This window comes from Fulmarus glacialis, unplaced genomic scaffold, assembly GCF_000690835.1.
Source record: "Fulmarus glacialis isolate BGI_N327 unplaced genomic scaffold, ASM69083v1 scaffold12721, whole genome shotgun sequence".
Taxonomy (NCBI): Eukaryota; Metazoa; Chordata; class Aves; order Procellariiformes; family Procellariidae; genus Fulmarus; species Fulmarus glacialis.
In genome coordinates, this window is record NW_009193646.1 from 82,242 (window position 1) to 101,121 (window position 18,880).

At 42.7% G+C, this 18,880-nt stretch overlaps 1 protein-coding gene across 1 annotated transcript in view; it reads left to right on the plus strand.

Annotated features, from left to right (window-relative positions):
- LOC104083875 (cytosolic phospholipase A2 epsilon-like) overlaps nucleotides 1-17,852 on the plus strand; it is a 25,992-nt gene extending 8,140 nt beyond the window's left edge. The window contains exons 3-20 of the mRNA XM_009587528.1: nucleotides 1,600-1,736; nucleotides 2,049-2,180; nucleotides 3,422-3,462; nucleotides 4,434-4,476; nucleotides 5,060-5,123; nucleotides 6,545-6,705; nucleotides 6,918-7,010; nucleotides 7,671-7,708; nucleotides 8,393-8,549; nucleotides 9,031-9,167; nucleotides 9,676-9,898; nucleotides 11,102-11,216; nucleotides 12,114-12,251; nucleotides 12,969-13,076; nucleotides 14,246-14,437; nucleotides 14,919-15,085; nucleotides 16,567-16,750; nucleotides 17,626-17,852. Coding sequence (XP_009585823.1) covers nucleotides 1,600-1,736; nucleotides 2,049-2,180; nucleotides 3,422-3,462; nucleotides 4,434-4,476; nucleotides 5,060-5,123; nucleotides 6,545-6,705; nucleotides 6,918-7,010; nucleotides 7,671-7,708; nucleotides 8,393-8,549; nucleotides 9,031-9,167; nucleotides 9,676-9,898; nucleotides 11,102-11,216; nucleotides 12,114-12,251; nucleotides 12,969-13,076; nucleotides 14,246-14,437; nucleotides 14,919-15,085; nucleotides 16,567-16,750; nucleotides 17,626-17,852 — 2,357 coding nt within the window. The remainder of the gene's footprint in view (nucleotides 1-1,599; nucleotides 1,737-2,048; nucleotides 2,181-3,421; nucleotides 3,463-4,433; nucleotides 4,477-5,059; nucleotides 5,124-6,544; nucleotides 6,706-6,917; nucleotides 7,011-7,670; nucleotides 7,709-8,392; nucleotides 8,550-9,030; nucleotides 9,168-9,675; nucleotides 9,899-11,101; nucleotides 11,217-12,113; nucleotides 12,252-12,968; nucleotides 13,077-14,245; nucleotides 14,438-14,918; nucleotides 15,086-16,566; nucleotides 16,751-17,625) is intronic.
- The last annotated feature ends 1,028 nt before the right edge of the window (nucleotides 17,853-18,880 follow it).

Here is an 18,880-nt window from a genome sequence, read left to right on the forward strand (position 1 = left end):
TACAAATAGAGGAAATATAATGCTAATAATGGGATTGGCGTTTATGGGCAATACTGCCCCATGCTATCTTTGGCACTTGTGTAGGTTGTCGTCCCTAACTAGCAGATCATGTTCTGTAGGGTGATCATCCCTGACTTTTCAGTGTGGGTCCACAGGATTGTCAATCTCATGACTCACGTTTGCCTTTTATTTCCCAATAACGATGACAAAACGTATTTGCAGGCAGATTATTCTGACCTCAGAATGAAAGTGCGTGTTGCTGATGTGAGCACTGCAGACTGCCGCTCACCACTTTCATACCGAAACTTGGGCCCTGAACGTCCCTCGCCTGCGATGGAGCTCAGGTGGGAAGCCAAACTTTACAACTGGCCTCTTCAGCTGAGAAAGGAAAATAAAAACACTAAAGCTGTCCTCCCTACATCTGGAAACATTAAAATTCATCGGTGAACTTTATGACCTGAACACGCCTCTAATTGAAAGAGCAAAGCAATGCAATCTTGTGCAAAGAAGCAACGCCAGCTCGCTCTGTGCTGGGAAGCACAGACAAGCTTTCACCTGTACATCAAGTGTTGCAAATACCTTCACCACTCAGGCTGAGCACAGAGATGCAGGTGAAAATAGTGACATTAAGCAATATTTTTTTATACAGCTTTACTGGTGAAAACTCTGCCTCAGGACAGCTGCTTCTCAAAGCAAATGTTGTACCATTAAACTGTTCAACATTTCAATGCTTTTCTTATATGTGCTCATTTTAATCCACTTCAAAGAGGATAAAATGCAATTCATCTCCACAGACGATTAATTTTTTTTTCTTGAAAATTTTTTTCTTGAATTTTTTTTCTTGAAAAGCTCTGTTGTTGAGCTCTATGGTGTGCGTGTGTGTTTCTCTTCTTTAAATTTCCGAAAGGGAAGAAAACAGACTGAGATCAGGTGCCTTGGTGGAAGACCTGCCTTCTGTGACAGCAACAGGGCTTCATGGGAACCTTCAATGCAATGAGCTCCTGCCTCGAAAAGAAAGGATGCTCCAGAAAGTAGACAAGATGGAACTCATAGCCAGAGCTACCCCAGAAACACTAAGGCATGTCCATGCCTACCTGTGGAAGCCCAGGATGTAGGAGCTGGGCTCTGCCTATCCGGCACCCCCCGTCACAGCTGCTAATGTTACCTGCTTCGTGTTCCTGACAGGCAGCTGGACCGTCCACGGTGCCCAGCCCTGTGCGACTGTCGTGTGTGTGCCTGTCCCTGTGCGTGCGGGTGGCTCTTCGGCATTAAAACCTCTGAAGTCTGATCTATATAGACAGTTCGGCTATGTATCTCTTTGAAAAGGAATGGAATGTAACTGCATATTTTGAATGTTTATTGGTTTTCCAGCAATTAAAAGAAGTAGTTCTCAAGAAGAGCAAATTGCCGGGCTTTCACAAGAGTAAAGCAAAGTGGTGGTCTAGCGCTGGCTTGATGGTACCTTAGCTGGCATCCTGGCCTGCGGTCTGCATCTTGTCCTGTGTACGGAGCTTAAAAATTCATACCGTGCAACATCTTAGAGGGCGCTAGATGTGTTTTATTGGGCCATCGCTTTCATGCTTTCCCTCTCTCCAACAGTGACCCAGTCCGATTGCTACGTGAGCCTGAGCCTGCCGACAGCTTCGGTGCAGCATTTCCGCACCAAGACAGTCCAGAACACCAAGAACCCAACGTGGAATGAAACCTTCCACTTCACGATTCAGAGTCAGGTTAAGGTAGGAACATAGCTATCCCCAACAGGTATTCTTACCAGATATCAAACCTACCATATAGCCCTTCCACTCTGCAGGTCTTTCTGAGTTCCCTTATGAAATATTCACACTCTCTTACTGTAGCTATTTAGCTTTTGATGGTTGGATAAGACTGTATCTGCCTGCATGGTCAATAAAGTCTGTAGAGAGCAACCGCAAAATTTCTATTTTTTCACTCTTGAACTTCTTTCCCAAATTCCTTCAGCTAAAATGAACTATCTGTAGCATGTTATGTTTGTTAAACCTTATATAATCTCTTTTTTTTTGTGATCCCAGAACATTCTAGAGCTAAAAGTTTGTGATGAGGACAACATAACTCAAGATGACCACCTCCTTACTGTTTTCTTTGATGTCTCCAAAATCCAGCTTGGAGAAAACATTCAGCTATCTTTCCAGCTGAATCCGCAGGTATGGATAAAATTCAAGGACAAAGCTAAGGGAATGCTGTCAGGTGAGAATGTGGTTATCTCAGCTTTCCTCTCGCGTGTCCCGTATACAAGCCTTTCTTACTGTCCATTTAGCCACCTGAGTATGTCCATCTGTTTCAGGGGTTGATGCTCAGTGTTGCTTCTGTAATTACTGTAAATTTTGGGTGCTGCTTCTACAGACAGAGTTGGCAACGTCATTGGACTTGACTGTCTGGTTGCTGTCCTTGATGTCAAAATATCAAGAGTTTACCCCAATGGTTTTGGGCGTCCCTTTGCAGTTGGAGCTGGTGGTTCCGAGCTGTGCGTTATTGTTCTGCTGATACAGAAGTAGTGATCTGCAGTCATAAATCGCAAACCCAATGTGGCATTCAGCTTATTTGTAAAATGAACGTAACACCTGCATATCTGAAGTATTTAAAAAAGTGAGTTTTTCAGCAAGTCTTGATTTCATATAGTTGAGACAACTTTATACTAAAGTTTTAAGGGCAGTGTTTAGGCCTAGAAATAGTTAACTTGAGTGAGTGCTGATTTGATTTGATACCTGTTTTGGAAAGGCTGGCTCTCCATGCTGTATTTTCCTTAGTGCTCACACTAGGAGGGCAACAAGATAACGGGAGTTGCACCAAAACCTGCAAAGGAGGAAGGAAATCTCAGGGGGAGGCCATTACAAAAGACAAAGATGAAGTCTGAGCACGCCAGGAGTCTACGTGTGCAGACTCCACCAAACTGAAGTACTCCCTCCAGAACACCCTGGGCTTCATATGCCCAAGTGTGCCACCACGTTAATGTGCCACCAGGCCCATCTGCACAGGCTGTGGGTAAGGGCTGGGAAAGGGGCAGGAGGATTTGGATGCAGCAGAGAAATCCAGCCTTGTTCCCGCTGAGGATCAGCGAGGAGCGTGAGAGCTTGGGGGCCTGGAACAGTGTGGGGGGGTGAACCTATGAGTGCAGAAAGGGGGAGCAACCGCCAAGAGACCCTGCAGGATCTATTACATTTGTCCTGCAAGGTCTAAACTAGGAGTCTGCTAAAATAATGGGTATGATGTTAGAAGTATGTGACGCTAGAAGTATAACGGATATAACATGAAGAAAAAGAAATATGTTGCACATGCAGTAACAAAAGCTGGCTTATAAAGACCCCTGAAGAGCGCAGATTCCTGCAGGGTCTCTCTCTGCACAGGAGGACCAAATTGCAGTGACTGCCTTTGTTTTCTTTTGCAGGGAAAAGAGGAGCTAGAGGTTGAATTCACAATGGAGAGCAGGTGCGTAAGGTCAAACAGGCGATCAACAGAAATGTAAGCCAGAGAAAAAATGTTACTGACACAAAACATCAGTTTACGCTTGCAGCCCCCTAACACTGTCACCGTCTGAATAAAGTAGAGGGAAACTTTGGGTGTTCAGGAAATGCTTGTGTAGGGCGTTTAATGGAGAAGGGGTGCATGACAGCGCATGCTGCGCCTGCGCCTACACCGGGCATCCGGACACACGGAGAAGCCAGCACGGATGCTGATGGGAGCACAGAGATGTCCCTGATGGCTGCCGCTCGCCAGGCTGCAAAGGGTGCAGGAGGAAGTTTTAAACTTCAAATCCCTCTTGCTCCTTACTGTGGGATCCCAGATGTTTGCTTTGTCATGAGAATGCGGGAAAATGATACTTGGAATTTGTTTTAGTTGTGGGAATATATTAAAAAAGAATGTTTTACTGTGTTTCTATGCTGACTGTGCAGTTAGTAGAGAGAACGGGCATGTAAATCAGTCCTAGTGCTGCTTGGTTTTTAAGGTAAATGGTAATATTTTTTCCTTTTTTTGTTATGGCATGTTGGATGAATTCACCAGCTTTTCAGCTCTGATCCCCCAGATTTGAACTGAGCAATATGGGGCCGTAGTGGAATTATGCCATCCCTGGCATAATTTGCCTCAGTGTGTCAGAAAACGATCCTGTCTGATACAGTGAGGAGCTCCTCCGTTCAGCAGATCTCCATAAACAGTTTAAAGTTCAGACTCAAACCTGTGAGAGGCAAATTGGACTGAACGTCCAGCTAGAATTTCTGATGCTGTTTGCCCATGCTGCCTGTCCAAAGATGGACTTTTAAAGAAAAAGATAATGAAATAATGATTAAAGAAGAGTTTAAAACAAAAATCAAACAAACAAAACCAAAAAACAAACCACCAACAACAAAAAACAGAAAAAAGAAAGTGGTTTTGAATTGATTGTTTTCTCTTTTGTCTTTTAGTCCGGATCCTCCTGAAAACATTGTTACGAATGGAGTTTTAGTGGTAATTTTTATTTCATAATACTTTCCCTGCCATATAGCAATGCTTATTGCTTAGCTAGTGTCAAAGGTACCGGGCAGTTGCTCCATACGGTGGCACGAAGGCATCGGCAGAGAGGCAGGCGAAGGCTGGGGTTGGCGTTGGCTTTCCCACGCGGTCCCCGCTGGTGACTCACTCTGGGAGAGGCTGCGAAAGCTGTGAGCTGCTGCCGGCGCTCGCCTCTGCCCAAACCGAGCCGGGCTCGGCGACATCCCTCCCTCTGCTCTGCCTGGGGACAGCCGGGCTGAGCATCCCGCCCTGCACCCCTCTACGGCCGGTCCTCCCCCCTGCCCTTGCGGGACTGCTGCTCCAGGCAGGAGCGAGCAGATCCCTTCTCTTTCCTCCTCCCTACAGGACCTGTTATTTCCCATGTGGAAGCCCAATGCAACCTCCCTAGACCTGGTGGGGGGGTTATAGGCTGGCACCATCTCTCTGCCGAGGTGCGCGCCCCGAGCCCCCGCACCCCGCACGTGCCGGAGGGACCGGCCGAGGCAGAGCCCTGCTGACAGCGAACGCCTTTTTCTCTTTCCCCGGTTGTCTCTTACAGTCCCGCGAGGTTTCGTGTTTGGAGGTGCAGGTGAATGGCGGGAGGCTGAGGAAGGACAGTACGGGTGAGCCCTTCAACTGACTTAGGGAGCAAATCTGGATGCCGCTTTACGGCAAAAGCACTCCGTGTTTTACACGTGAATGCCCTACTTTAAAGTTATTTAAGATGCAAAATCCCATAGATGTCAGTGGCCTCGGGAGGGGGCTGTAGTTGGTCAAAAATATACAAATTATTACAGAATGCGGTGTGATGAACGTGTGGTCTGGTTTCCCCACAAAATACTTCCCTCTCTGATAGCAACTTGTCAGATGTTTATAACTTTCCAAAATATTTGTGCAGGGAACTGAAATTTTCTGAGTCTGAAACTGGAGCAAATTCCTGGATTCAGAGATAAAGCAAATGGGCAGGATGAGGACTGGGCCTCTTTTATCAATTTAACTTCTTAAAATTTCTTTAGGAGTAACAATATAAAACATGCCACTAGGTGAAACATGAGACACACAGAATATTACCAAAGACATTTGTTGCACATTTTAAGCAGTGCATTACTACCGTGTCAAGTCCATGCTTGTGGAAGTGTGTATCTCCTACGCAACTTTTAAAACATCGCACTCTGACATCTCCTGATAGCCCCAGTCCAGCAAACTGCTTTAGCACGTAGATGATCCAGTTGAACTCAATTGTCACAGTGAAGAAGTTTCCTAGATGGGGCTGAAAATGCTTGAGTGGGATAATTGTTTTGAAGGCTGACTATATACCTTTGAGTGTTTGGATTTACAGAGTGTATTTCACCTTGAACCTGGGTTAATACCATTCTACATAAAGACCATTTTTCAGTTACTTGAAAAGTCATATCTGGGGCTTATTACATGAAGGCCAAAAAACACCAGACATTGTTTTTGTAAGTGTTAGAAATTATTTACGCTGAAGTAAAGGGAAACATGATAGGGGGACCGAGATTTTATCGGTTCCAAAGAGAATTGCGTTCTGCTACAAAAAAAAATGTCTTTCTCCCAAAAGTCTGAAATTTTCAAAATACCTTATTATTATACCAGAATAATATTTTAGTACCACATACGGTCTTATGGCTGAGGTACTTTGAAAATTTCAAACTTCCAGGAGAGAGCGCTTTTTTCCCGCAAAATTGTTATCAGCTGTGAATCATCATCTGATGAATAGAGCAGTAGTCTCAGCAATTACAGTATATATGGAAGTGCAGTGGTACTATAGTTACTATACGGCGTCTATACTAACTATACTATACGTTACTATACTATAACTATAGTTATATAGTTACTATACGGCGTCTTCTGTACATAAGCTCTAAATCTGAAACCCAAAGGCTCAGATAAGTGAGTCTATTCATTTATCCTATAATTTGGGTATAAAATGAAGCCATTACTTAAGAAAAACATATATTACATCACTGTGCAAAGAAACAAACCACATTTTTTGAAGAACTTGTTCAAAACTCCTTTGCTTCAGAGAGAAAGTTTGCATTAACTGTGGACGGGTCGTACGAAGGAACCCAGACCCACACGCTGAGCTCCTGCCTCTGCCCGACCTCCCCGGCCAGGTTCCACTACATCAAGTATAATCAGTCGGCGCTCAACGTGGCTCTACCGCGACGGAGGCGGCTCAGCAGGGTACGTGACGGCCACTAACGCGTAGCTGGCTCTTTGCTGTGTGTTTCTTTGGGGACCTCTGGGACCTGAGTGTGTGTGCAGGTCTGTGTGTGCAGGGAATTGGTAAGTGCATGTATGGAAGCGGGGCAGGGGAGCCTGCTTTTACCTCTTGTTTCCTCCTTTTTGTGTAATAGTTAACTGTCATTATTTTTTTTTTTTACCCTTTTTTCCAGTCTATATCCAGTCAAAATGAAAGGGATATGAACGAGTCTGTGACTCTAGCCCTGAACTCGCTTCCTATACAGGAGAAAATAACAATAGCAGAGGTGAGAACAAGTCTTTCTTAATAAAAACCAGCCCAACACACATTCAGTTTGGTGGGTGATGAGAGTCCTACAGATCAGTGATTCAGTTCCTGTCAGACACGACGCACGCTACAGTGTAAGGTGTGAATTACAGTCACTCTGCAACTATGCAATATTTTTTTTTTTTCTTTTGTTCTGCACGTGGTTCCAGGCATGCCGTTCAACCCTGTTCTGAGTTTAAACTAATTTCCTCAGGACATATCTACTATGTTCATCAACATAGTATGCGAGCTAACAGTAATGGATATGACAATTAAGACCTATATTTGCAAAGGGAAAGCCTGAAGCAGAAGATAAAACAAAGAACATCCATATGCCTGTGGTTCAGATGCCCAGCTTTCAATGACCTTCCCAGAAAATGAAGGTTAAACTGGGTGTCTGGCTATGAAAAGCTGAGGGGCCCTAAGCCCACCTGGCTTGGGTGAGTGGCCCACTTCTATTCAACCCAGACTGTACTGGAGCTCGTTAGATCTCTCACGAGGCAGACCATTGCTGGCCAGGTTCTGCAGCTGCATTGCTGACTGCAGAGGTGGTGAAGCTCAGCCCGTAGATGGAGTGGGGGAGGAAGGCGCAGGATTAACGACCTGAGCATGCTTACACTGTTTGTATTGCGATTTTCAGGACAGGACAATTGACTTGTACACAAAGGCAAATGAATGGTAAGTGAGTCTCCAGCAAGACCTGATCCTGTAACTGGGAGACATTTGCACCCACGCAAAGCTCATTTGAAATCAGCAGGGGCCCATGCAGGCTCAGTTGTAAGCGGAGGTGTGTTCATCTTTGGGTTGCACGCTTTTGTTTGCCAGGTTCTGCTTTTTCAGTGATGGAGAATTAAATCATGGGTCCCCTTTCCTCCAAGTTTCCAAGCTGTTAGTACAGCTCAGTAAGTAGATCTCGAATTGTGTGCACTGTTATGGCCACACGTGGAGAGAGCAGCTCCGGAAAGAAATAGTATTTCTGTATTACACAAACCAAATAACACCAAGGCATGGTAGCTGTTTCCTTAATTAACTGCAGTGCCTGTTGACAGCGGTTATCTAGTTACAGGCACATACGGCAGGCACTACTGAAATTTTAAAACATGAATTATATGAGCAAATAAAACCAGAAGTGTGTTGTAGGAACCTTGTTACCATACCAGGACAGTATGTCATGTTCTGCTCTGCCTTTCCATTTGCATTCTTGTTAGCAGCTACAGCAATTAGCAGAGGCCTGTCTGTGGTGTTGCTCTTTCTCATTTCTTACATTATACTGTCCACAAACTGGTCTGTGAACACTCACAAGCATAGCTGGGGTTGACCACGGCGAATAATAACGTAATAATATTTGTGCCCTGGTCTCAGGACTCAGGGTCTGTGTTTCAGGCCAAGAAACCTAGACGCCCGCCTGGGGTTCGATTTGTGCACCGAAGAACAGGATTTCCTGCAAAACCGGAGGAAGGTGGTTGCTGCTGCGCTGAAGGATGTTCTTCATCTGGAGGAAGATCTGCAAGAGCATGAGGTAACCAGGGAAGGCACTGCTGGGGGATTTTTCTCTCTCCTTTCCCTCAAGCCTGGAGATGAGGAGTGATTTCTTGCCTCCATCCGGATGAGGAGCGAGGACCTCTGTCAGCAGCTCTTCCTCCAGGGTGCTGGTTGCAGCCAGGGTGATCTCATCTGGAGAGCTCGACAGTCTGTCTGGATGAGCAAAGTCTCTATTTCCACTTGGCTTTCAAATGAATCATTTGGAGGAACTTCAAACCAAGGAGTTTGGTTCATGTTTCTTAAAAATCCTTCCTGAAGTGCCAAAATCTTTTAGTATACCCCACAGGGATGTCCAGCAACTTGTATTATTTATAACTCACAGAGCTTTATCTCTAATCTACGTGTTTATTTTACTGTTGTCTGGATGTTGCTTTTGCGTGTCTGTCTTCTTTTGACACGATGTGCCTTAATGCCACTTTTCCACCTATGCTTTCTGCATTTTTTTTTGTGTTGAACAGGTGCCTATAGTGGCCGTGACCACAGCGGGATGCGGGATAAGAGCACTCACTGCCATGTATGGCAGCATTTTGGGTCTTCAAAAGTTGCGCGTTCTGGATTGCGTTTCATACATCAGTGGCTCATCTGGCACAACGTGGTGAGGGGTCATTTTGCTACTGTTGTTTGCATCTTGTTGTGTTAAGCAAAACCCACGCTTTGCCTAGGGTTTTAGATCTCGCTGAGGGTAAAAGGGGCCTATTGAGTTACTGCTTCAATCTTTGGTCTATGAATGCCGGGGTCACCCACGAGAGGCCTATCGTGCATCATACATTTGGTGTCACTGAAGTAACTTATCCCTAACCAAAAGAGGAGACTTTATTGGAAGTGCAAACATTCTTAATGCTATGCAAAATTATGCTTTATGGTTATTTATTATTGGACAGAAACAGCATAGACAGCTGGTGTAGCTGCTTGTGTTGGATCCAGGTCAAGTGATTTTTGACTGATTGCCTTTACACTTGCACTTCTGCTCAAAGTATGCTCAAAGAGGAGAGCAATCTAAAGATAAAACAATAAGTCCCCAAAGCTCTGCAAAGTATATCCTCTGAGTTTCAAAAGCATCTTCTTAATTTCTTTCCACTTTCCATCATGTTTCCTGCCTGCAGGACCATGACAAAACTGTATGAAGATGCTGATTGGTCACGTAAGGATCTCGGAGAAATAATTATCGAAGCTCGGAAGCAAGCAGCCAAGTGCAAGATGGGGGCTTTTTGCTTGAGAAGTCTGAGGAATTATTACAGAGAGCTGAGCCAAAGGACCCAAGCAGGACATAAGACATCTTTTATTGATCTGTGGGGGCTCATGATTGAATCCATGTTAAACGATGGGGTAATGTCTATACATCTTTCTTCTCACAGAGTTGATGACTTGTTCTTTATGACCATTACAAGAAATTAAAACCCTAGGAAGAGACACCTGGCCAATAACAATGTACTTGATATGTAGGCAGAACGCCACTTGTTTACATTAATAACTTGGAGACATAGCGTATGTCTACACCAGAGCCTAAATTGTGATTGAATGTAACACAGAAATGCTCAGACTAGCTCTAAAGTAACCAGCATGCTAATTAACATTGTAGCTGTCCAAGAAATTTTTGACATTCTTAGGTGTTTTTTGTGGCCCCATGCTTTTATGTCTCCACTGCTGCAATATTTACACAAGCTGCAGTCATACTTCGAATGTACTGCAGATGTAACCCATATGTAGTTGCTGCACTTTGTGATTTAGTGATGAGAAAGAATATAGATCCGGAGCTCCTGAGACATCTTAGCTACAGAAACTGTGATTTTGCAGGTGACTTTCAGCTACTTTGGATTTGATCTCTCAGGACCTCCCGTTCCTAATTTTGTAATGACACAGCAAAACTTTCCATGCAAACTAGCAGACTGATGATAACTGGAGAAAAAGCTATTTTATTTTAAAATCCTGTAAACATGGTTTATATTTTGTCTAGGTGAAACAGATAAAATGAAATACTATCATTTCATATCATATTTCACATTGTATTTCTGGCCTCAGTGCTACATAGCAAAATTTGCTAGAATTTAATTTGGCTGAAGTACACTAAAAATCTCCATTTCATGTGTAAGATAAGTTGTTAGCATTGGACAGCTCAAGGATTTTTCCTCTCTGGATGTTAACTTTCAATATGGTTTTCAAAAAAAATCTTGTCTAGAAGGATCATTAATGTGCTGCCTTGAAGAACTCGTAAGTTTAACAGATGAAATGTGTGGTAACAGCTGAATTACCCAGATCTGCCCTATTTTTTCACTTACATGTAGCAACGTAAAGTTAGAATAGCACGTGAAGTGACTCATTACTGTTGTTGTATACTGAATGTAGAACATGGCTGGTTATCTTAACAACAATTATTCCTGTTCCCACGATTTTCTTGCCCTCTGTTATTCAAGCATGTGGAAGTAAATTTAGGAGGAAGTTCAGGAAAATTATACCCCATATTCAGACTTGATAAGCTGATGTCTTTAAGAAACTGATTATCAGCTAACCATTTTTTTTTTCCAAATCCAGAAATGCCACCACAGACTTTCTGATCAACGTCGGGCAGTGAATCAGGGTCAGAACCCACTGCCCATCTACCTTGCCCTCAATGTCAAGGACAAAGTTGCCACCAAAGATTTTAGAGGTAATATTTCAGTTCTGGAAAAAGAGCTATGTTTTTATCTTGGGAGATACACCGTGGGGATACTGCAGATAATGACGAATTGTTTTAAATTCTCACTCCAAGCCAGGAGAAGTCCTGTTCAGAGATAGAAAGAGTAACTGGGCAGCCACAGGATAGACAGCAACAGTTTAGTATTTTGTAAGATCTCCTGGCATGTAAGTGTGCATATTCAGACATTAACTTCAGACTAATAATACAACATAGATCTGTTTCAGAAACGCTATGAATTCTTAAAGGAAGTGATTCACGGGAGCTTTAAGTTAGAATCATAGAATCATTAAGGTTGGAAAAGACCTCCAAGATCATCGAGTCCAATCATCAACTCAATGCCACCATGCCCACTAAACCATGTCCCTAAGCGCCTCATCTACACGTCTTTTAAATACTTCCAGGGATGGTGACTCCACCACTTCCCTGGGCAGCCTGTTCCAAGGCCTGACCACTCTTTCAGTAAAGAAGTTTTTCCTAATGTCCAATCTAAACCTCCCTTGGCGCAACTTGAGGCCATTTCCTCTCGTCCATTAAGTTCACTTAATGTATGTTTGTCATGGTTGGCTAAAGGCAATAAAAGCAATAGAAGTCAATCTGTGTTCTAGTCCGCCTTCCATGAGAAAATTTCCCACTTGCTAGGTAAAAAGAAAGAGGAATTTAAATTTTCCCTTAGCCCTGCCATTGTTCTTTCACAAACCTGTAGACAGAGCGACAGCCGATTCAGAGGGGGCTGTCAGCAGGGTTTGCTCAGGGCACGTGCTAAGCCAGCTCGCCTGTGAGGGCTGACGCCTGAAATGTTTATTCCGCATCTGGCAACTTGACGGCTTTTAGCAGCAGAGCTGACGTTGTTGGTGCGTGTTTTGGCAGAGTGGGTGGAGTTCACGCCGTACGAGGTGGGCTTCCTGAAGTATGGCGCCTTCATTCGCGCGGAGGATTTTGGCAGCGAGTTCTTCATGGGTCGCCTGATGAAGAAGCTCCCCGAGTCCCGGATCTGCTTCATGCAAGGTGACTCACCTGCCTGGGGGAGTGACAAGAGTTTAATACAAACACTAATGAGTCTGGCAATTAGTCCCCAGCAACCTGTTGATCTGCACGTGGCAGCAGAAGCACTGGGTCGTGTCAGAGATGGTTCAGTATCTCCACCCGCTGAAATTCAGCATGTCTCCTGAGATGCACTCAACTGCCCAGCTAGCGGAGGTGGTTTTATCATTTGGACTAAGATGAAATGAAACTAAATGACAAATAAGTTGTTATGTACCTTTGCAAGTGCTTTTGAAGCATCACTATTTCCCGTAGCTTGCAAAATATTTTGAAAGTTGGAAGCTTATGAGACTTTGTGGAAGCTGAAGAAAATGTTGAGAAGAAATAAATAGGGCAAGAAAGAGGGGAATCAGGGAAGGAGCTGGCTGAAAATATTTCTCTATCAAAGGAAAAAGGAAATGAAAATAGGAAAATGATAATGTAAAATTTCTCAAAAAAAAAAAAAAAAAAGTTGTTCCAGGTAAAACATGGTGGAAGGAAAAATAATTTGAAACCTCTTCTGAAATAAGTTTGCCTTCAAACTCAACACTACCACCGAAATAGGTGTCTGGGCTTATACAAAAATTGGAGAAAAATGCGAAAAAGTTGGAGAAGAGCTGTGGAAGGAAGAGAAGGCAGTTTTTAAAAGAACTTCCTTGTGTTTACCTCAGTGCTACTTATTATACCTTTCCCACTTCCTAGGAATGTGGAGTAGTATCTTCTCTAAAAACCTCTTGGATGCTTGGCATGCAGCTGACAATTCAGAGGACTTCTGGCACAGGTGGACCCAAGACAAAGTGACTGAAATAGGTAAATCTCAAGCACCCTTTGACTTATGGCCTCCTTCCTCCAGGTCCCTCTGATATGGTAGTGTGCTCACATTTCTCATGTTTTGAGTTTTTCTGTCAGCCTGGTGCTCTCAGCCTCTGGGTATGGGAGGCACTGGGAAAATAAAGTGACTTGATATATCAAAGCACTGGCTACTCAGTAAAATAGTGAGATTGTTACTGGAAGGAAAGCCACCATCAGACAGATCTTGATGGAAAGGAGATAGGGATGGATACATAAGGTGGTCCCTAAAGTGTTGTGTTAAAACACTTGGAAAGAACAACTTCTGTCAAAGCCTCATGTCAACTATTTGTTAGCCAGAGAGAAGCTTGAGCACCTCCTTTTCCAACATCTGTTTGTCCTGCATAGCGCACCCCTCCCTCAAAATCTGACTGAACTGGAAAATTTAGTAGAGGTCAAAGGAAGTCAATGGAGCGGAGCTCTATTACACCAGCTGAGAGAGGCAGCTCTGTACTGAAAGACCATTTCTCGAAAATACTCATGAGCATCTTCATGTTAAAATTCAGGCAAAGTCAGTGATTTCATAGTGAACAGACTTGGGTCAGGATTCTGTAGACTATGTTTTTGGGAAAAAACCCCCAAACCCTTATGTTTGGGTTTATATAAATAATTTGCAAGTTTGTGTTGAATTCAGCTGGCCAAACCCAAACCAAATTGAACAAATTGTTTTTTAAAAGTAAAAATATTTAAGTTAAACATAAAACATTTAAATTTTTCTTCTGATTTTATAAATAAGCTTTGAATTTCAGATTTAACTTACATGGAAGGTAGGTACTACTAAAAGCAGTAATTCTCTCAAGTACATAAATAATTTTATTTTCCCTGTTTTTGTTTGCTTGGAAAAGTGAATTTAATGTGTACCAAGATCATGTTGTTTTATAAGAAAAATGCTCCTTTAGTCAGACATGGCCAACCACGGTTTAGAAAACAAAAGTAATTTTATGTTTTGTCAAGAGATTGACCGGAACTCACTACAGACCATGGAGAAAAATAATGCAATGCTGAGAGCTGTGCACACATGATTACTGTTGATACAGAAGAGTCGCTGGCCCTTTCTCTTCTTTGTGCCTAGCCTCCTCTCACCTGTGGGTATAATTCAATTGCATGTCATTTATGCCATGTATCTCTAGAGGAACAACCGGACTTGCCCGAGAAGCCATACGAGATGGCTACGTGCATGTTCACTCCTACGAGCGGCCTCTCCACGGCTCTCCGGGATATCCTGACGGACCGCCCTGCCGTCTCCAAGTACCACAACTTCCTGAGGGGCTTCCAGATGCACAACGAGTACATCCAGCAGGAGCATTTCGCAAAATGGAAAGGTGTGGACAGCGCTCCTGCCCACGTCCTCAGCGGTCCTTGGGGCAGGCACGGGGGCTGGGATATAACAAGGGGTGTTTGTACATCCTGAAGAGAACTGAGCGGGTTTTGTGGTTAGTTGTTAGTGCTTGCTGGGAGGAGAGGAGGGAGGACGAAGGTAACTCCTCACATCTTTCACTTCCAGTAACACAAATGTTCAATTTTTGTGTCGTTTGGTACTGGAAGTCCTCACTGGGATGAAAATCACTGGGGTGGGGCTCTGCACGTAAGGAAAACTTGCCACGGGTTTGGTGCTGTTCGTGGGCTTGGAAAGACCAACAAAATGTGAGCGGAGAGGCTGAAGGGAGCTTTAGGATTGCTGCATGCTATCCTAAAGCAAAGGGAAAATCCTGGATGGGAGGGAAGCTCGCCTTCCTTCTGCTTTCTAACTTGACAGATGTCTTTCTGCAGTTTGCTAATAGCTCTGAATCTTTTTCCCTTTAGACACTTTGCTAGACACCTCTCCCAATGACCTGAGAGGCAACTCGGAGCACCTGGAGTTGGTGGATGCAGCTTTCTTCTTTGAAACCAGCTGTCCACCGCTTATGAGACCAGAGAGGAAAGTGGACGTCATCATACACTTAAATTACACCGGTGGATCACAGACCGTGGTGAGAAGCCTTAAAACTGTCTTTGTTTAGTAATGGCTTTTCCTTTGCTTTCCACAACTTTCAGACAGGTGGCTGTAAAATGTGAAACTTAGAGGAATTTAGTAACATGGAGTTTCCAAACCTTAGAAGAAGAATGGAAATTCCCAGAGGGGAAAATATCTCTATTTTTCTCAAACCACTTTTGAAATAGTCCTAAGTGCTTCACCAGTGAAATATAGAGCGGCACAGTGAAGTTATGACGGTTGAGCTGCAACTTCCATTGCAATTATAAGTAAGATTTTATAGCACAAATATAGCTGGAAAAACTTTGTTTGTGATTCAAATGCTGAATTTAATCTGCATTTTCCTTAAACATATAAAAATTTATTTGTTTTTTTATTTTAATATTTGATTTTCTAACTGTCCAAGAACAACCTAGCGAGTGAAGAATTTCTTCATCTCTATTTTTATAAATACAATTTTTCTCCTTATGTAGCAGGCTTGAAGCAACATATCAAATGCATTTACTATGTTTGCAGAAATGCCATTTGGTTAAAATGGTTATATAGATTTTGAAAGTGGCATTCACCATGTAAAAAGACAGATTTAGACTTCCAAATATATACTTGTAATTGTAAACCTGTCCCTGAAGGGCACCACAGAAAACACAAAGTTCACTGGTTAAGGTTCTGTCATTGTCTCAAGCGGAAGATACTTTAATGCTGTTGTTACGCTGTGATGCCACGTGAAAAAAAAATTGTCTCTGTACTATAGTTGAAAAAGAGCATATCTAATAACTTGCACTACATTTCTTTCTTTTGGAAATATTTAATTCACACAAACTGAAGTGGTACTTCAGTGTTTTGTTAGATAATTTAACAAAGTTGGTCATCACAAACGAGCTTTCTGATGAATGCTTTTAGTGCTATATTTTGAGACCTAAAATATATTAGCTTGAAATCTCATATTATTTCTAAAATTCAAAGTTATAGAAATGGGTAAGTTGGTCTCAAAACCCTGCTGAAGTCTATTGAGGTCAACTCACAAGTTATACTGCTATATAAACTTCATACAGTTATATTGCCATATAAACTGCTGTAACTTGATTGTGAATCTTACTGTCTTGGGCCGCAAAATTAGTTTTGTTTAGATCTAAATTTTTCTGACTTATTTCTCCTTTAAGTAATGATGCTCTATAACACACTTTGAATTCATCTGTTCTGTTCCTAAATCATATTCCCATTTTAGAGACGTGCCTTAGTACATATCTAAACCCTCTTTACCATCTTGATATTGGGGGTTTTCCTGTAAGACTATTTTCAAATAGCTCCTCGGGCAACAGGAGAGCAGTCCCTGGGGCTGCGGGTGCTCACGTTATTCCCAGAGGTCCAGCGCTATCAGTCTATTTTGTGCAACTTGGCATGAATTACTGGGCTTTGGCAGCAGCCTGATCTTGGGTATCTTTTCTGTTCCTTACGCTGCTGCTGTTGGGCCATGACCAGCCCCTGGAGCAGGCTTGCAGATATTTCTCGGAGCAGGGAATTCCATTTCCCAGCATCGGGCTGAAGGACGACGAGAAGAACCTGAAAGAGTGCTACATGTTCGATGGTGCAGACACCCCAGGAGCTCCTCTGCTGCTTTATTTTCCTCTAGTGAATGACACCTTCCAAAGATATGTAGCACCTGGTAAGTTAACAGTACCCTGCTAATTTTATTGACCCAATGAACTTTCTTACTCCCTAGGTGTTTTTTCCTCATCCTAAAACAAAAATCCTTTGTTTCCTTGTTTCTACTAGCAAATACATTGCAAAATGGGATAACGTAAACTATTTGCAAAATCAGGTGAAATCTTGTGCATAATTTTGCGTCTTGGTGCAATTCAGTGAAAGAGGAAACGTGTTCCTGAAGTAGAGGAATGGGAACTAATTTCTTCTTGTAATCTCCAAAAGTTTACTTCAGGGTGTAGAACAAAGCATATTTTTCAGATTATGTATTTTTATGACAGTCAGATCTAGGGGAGAATTACCTGTACAATATGGAATGGTTGTATGGAGGGCCACTGTGCTTTCTGTTTGGGCTGTTTAACGTGTTGGTTGTACATGCTGGAAAATCAAAGCAATAGCACATGAACTAATACAGTCACAGCGTCCTTTTGGACCAGTATTTGAGATGCAGGGTTTGTTTTTATGATGACTTCCAAGGCTATTAATCTTCTGCTTCCTCCTTTCTTATACATCTCCCTATTCCTTTTACTATTAGTATACATTCTACTCAAGAACCTGCAGGATAAGACAAGCACCTGTGACCAGATGAAATGACGTGCTGTGAGCTGGCCAGTAGAAGGTGCTGGTTGCAATGGAATGATGTTTAGTGACACTTTTTTTTTTTTTTTAAATTCCAGTAGGCTTTGTTCAGAAGTAGATTTTTCAGAAATCGTAGCACTGCACTTGTCTTCATAGCAATCGCATCTGTGACCTCTCTAAATTATTCTTGACATAGTCTATCAGAGTATTGTAATTCCCTGGGACTATACAAACACCTCCCTCTTTTTCCCTTGACAGGCATGTCGCGTAGTGCTGCTGAAATGGAACTGGGCAAGGTTGATATCTCCAGTTTCTGCTCTCCGTACTCAACAAGGGAGGTCTCGCTGAAGGCAGAAGATTTCAACAAGCTCCTGAAGCTGACTAATTACAACATCATGAACAACGAGAACGTGATTCTTCAGGCCTTGCGCACGGCTGTGGCACGGAAGAAACAAGCTCCGAGCCAGCCAGTGTCACAAGCATAGTCCTCTGCTTGAACAGCATCTTCCTCTCTCTTACTGAGTATTTATCATGACACCACAGAATTGTATATCAAATGCAATAGCTACTTCACTGTTCTTGGCAGGTGCCATCTCTTTCTAACTAAGTAGCCTTCTCAAAAAAGAAAACTTGAAGTATTTGTTTCAAAGCCACATGGTTCGGTTTACTAAGCAGTAGTTGCTTTTTGGTCGGGAGTTGTGATATCAAACATAGCAGTCTATGTTGTTAACACCATCTCACTGTGACGCCCAAGAGGCGAAGATTCAGCCGTGTGTGATAGGGAAATAGTTTCAGCTCTCTCTCTGCAGTCTCTTATTGTCTTGGTGGCTAGTCGCTAGTATTTTTTCATCTGCAAAATATTCTGGCATTTCGTTGGAACCATTGGTAGCAAATCCATAAAGCCACCTTCAGATACAGAAGGTGGTAGCCATGCAGTATCAATTTAAATCATTTTACTTGGTTTTAATAACTTGAATTAAATGGTGTTCTACCTTTTAAGAGTTTTGTTTCCCAGGTGCTTTTTTGTCCTGAACTGTCATGAAATATATATATCTTATGAAGGATATTTAATTTTTCAAACTTGTGTTGAATGACGGATGCATGGATGGTGGCCTTTTAGGTTTTTGATGACATCTATTCTTATAAATTAAATCAAACTTATGAATTTGTTTTGAAGGACCATTGCCATTTCCTCTCACAATCAACTGTGTTCTGTCTCTGATCATGTGCGTGTGCTGCAGTTGTCTCCCTGAAATGCAGTTTTGCTTCAGCATCATCTGGGGCTTGTTCAATGTAGTGAACTGAAATATTACTGAAAGAGCACGTGAAGGGGATTGCAGGATGTATGGTAATTGCACACACAGAATCACACTGGAGAAATGGAGCAAGGTACCAATATTCTGTTCACTGCATCACAGCTGTTAAACAACGATAAAATGTAAAATACAGCTGCTAGGTATGCTAGTACAAATTAAGATTATATGATTGCCACAGCCTAACTACTTATTTGACA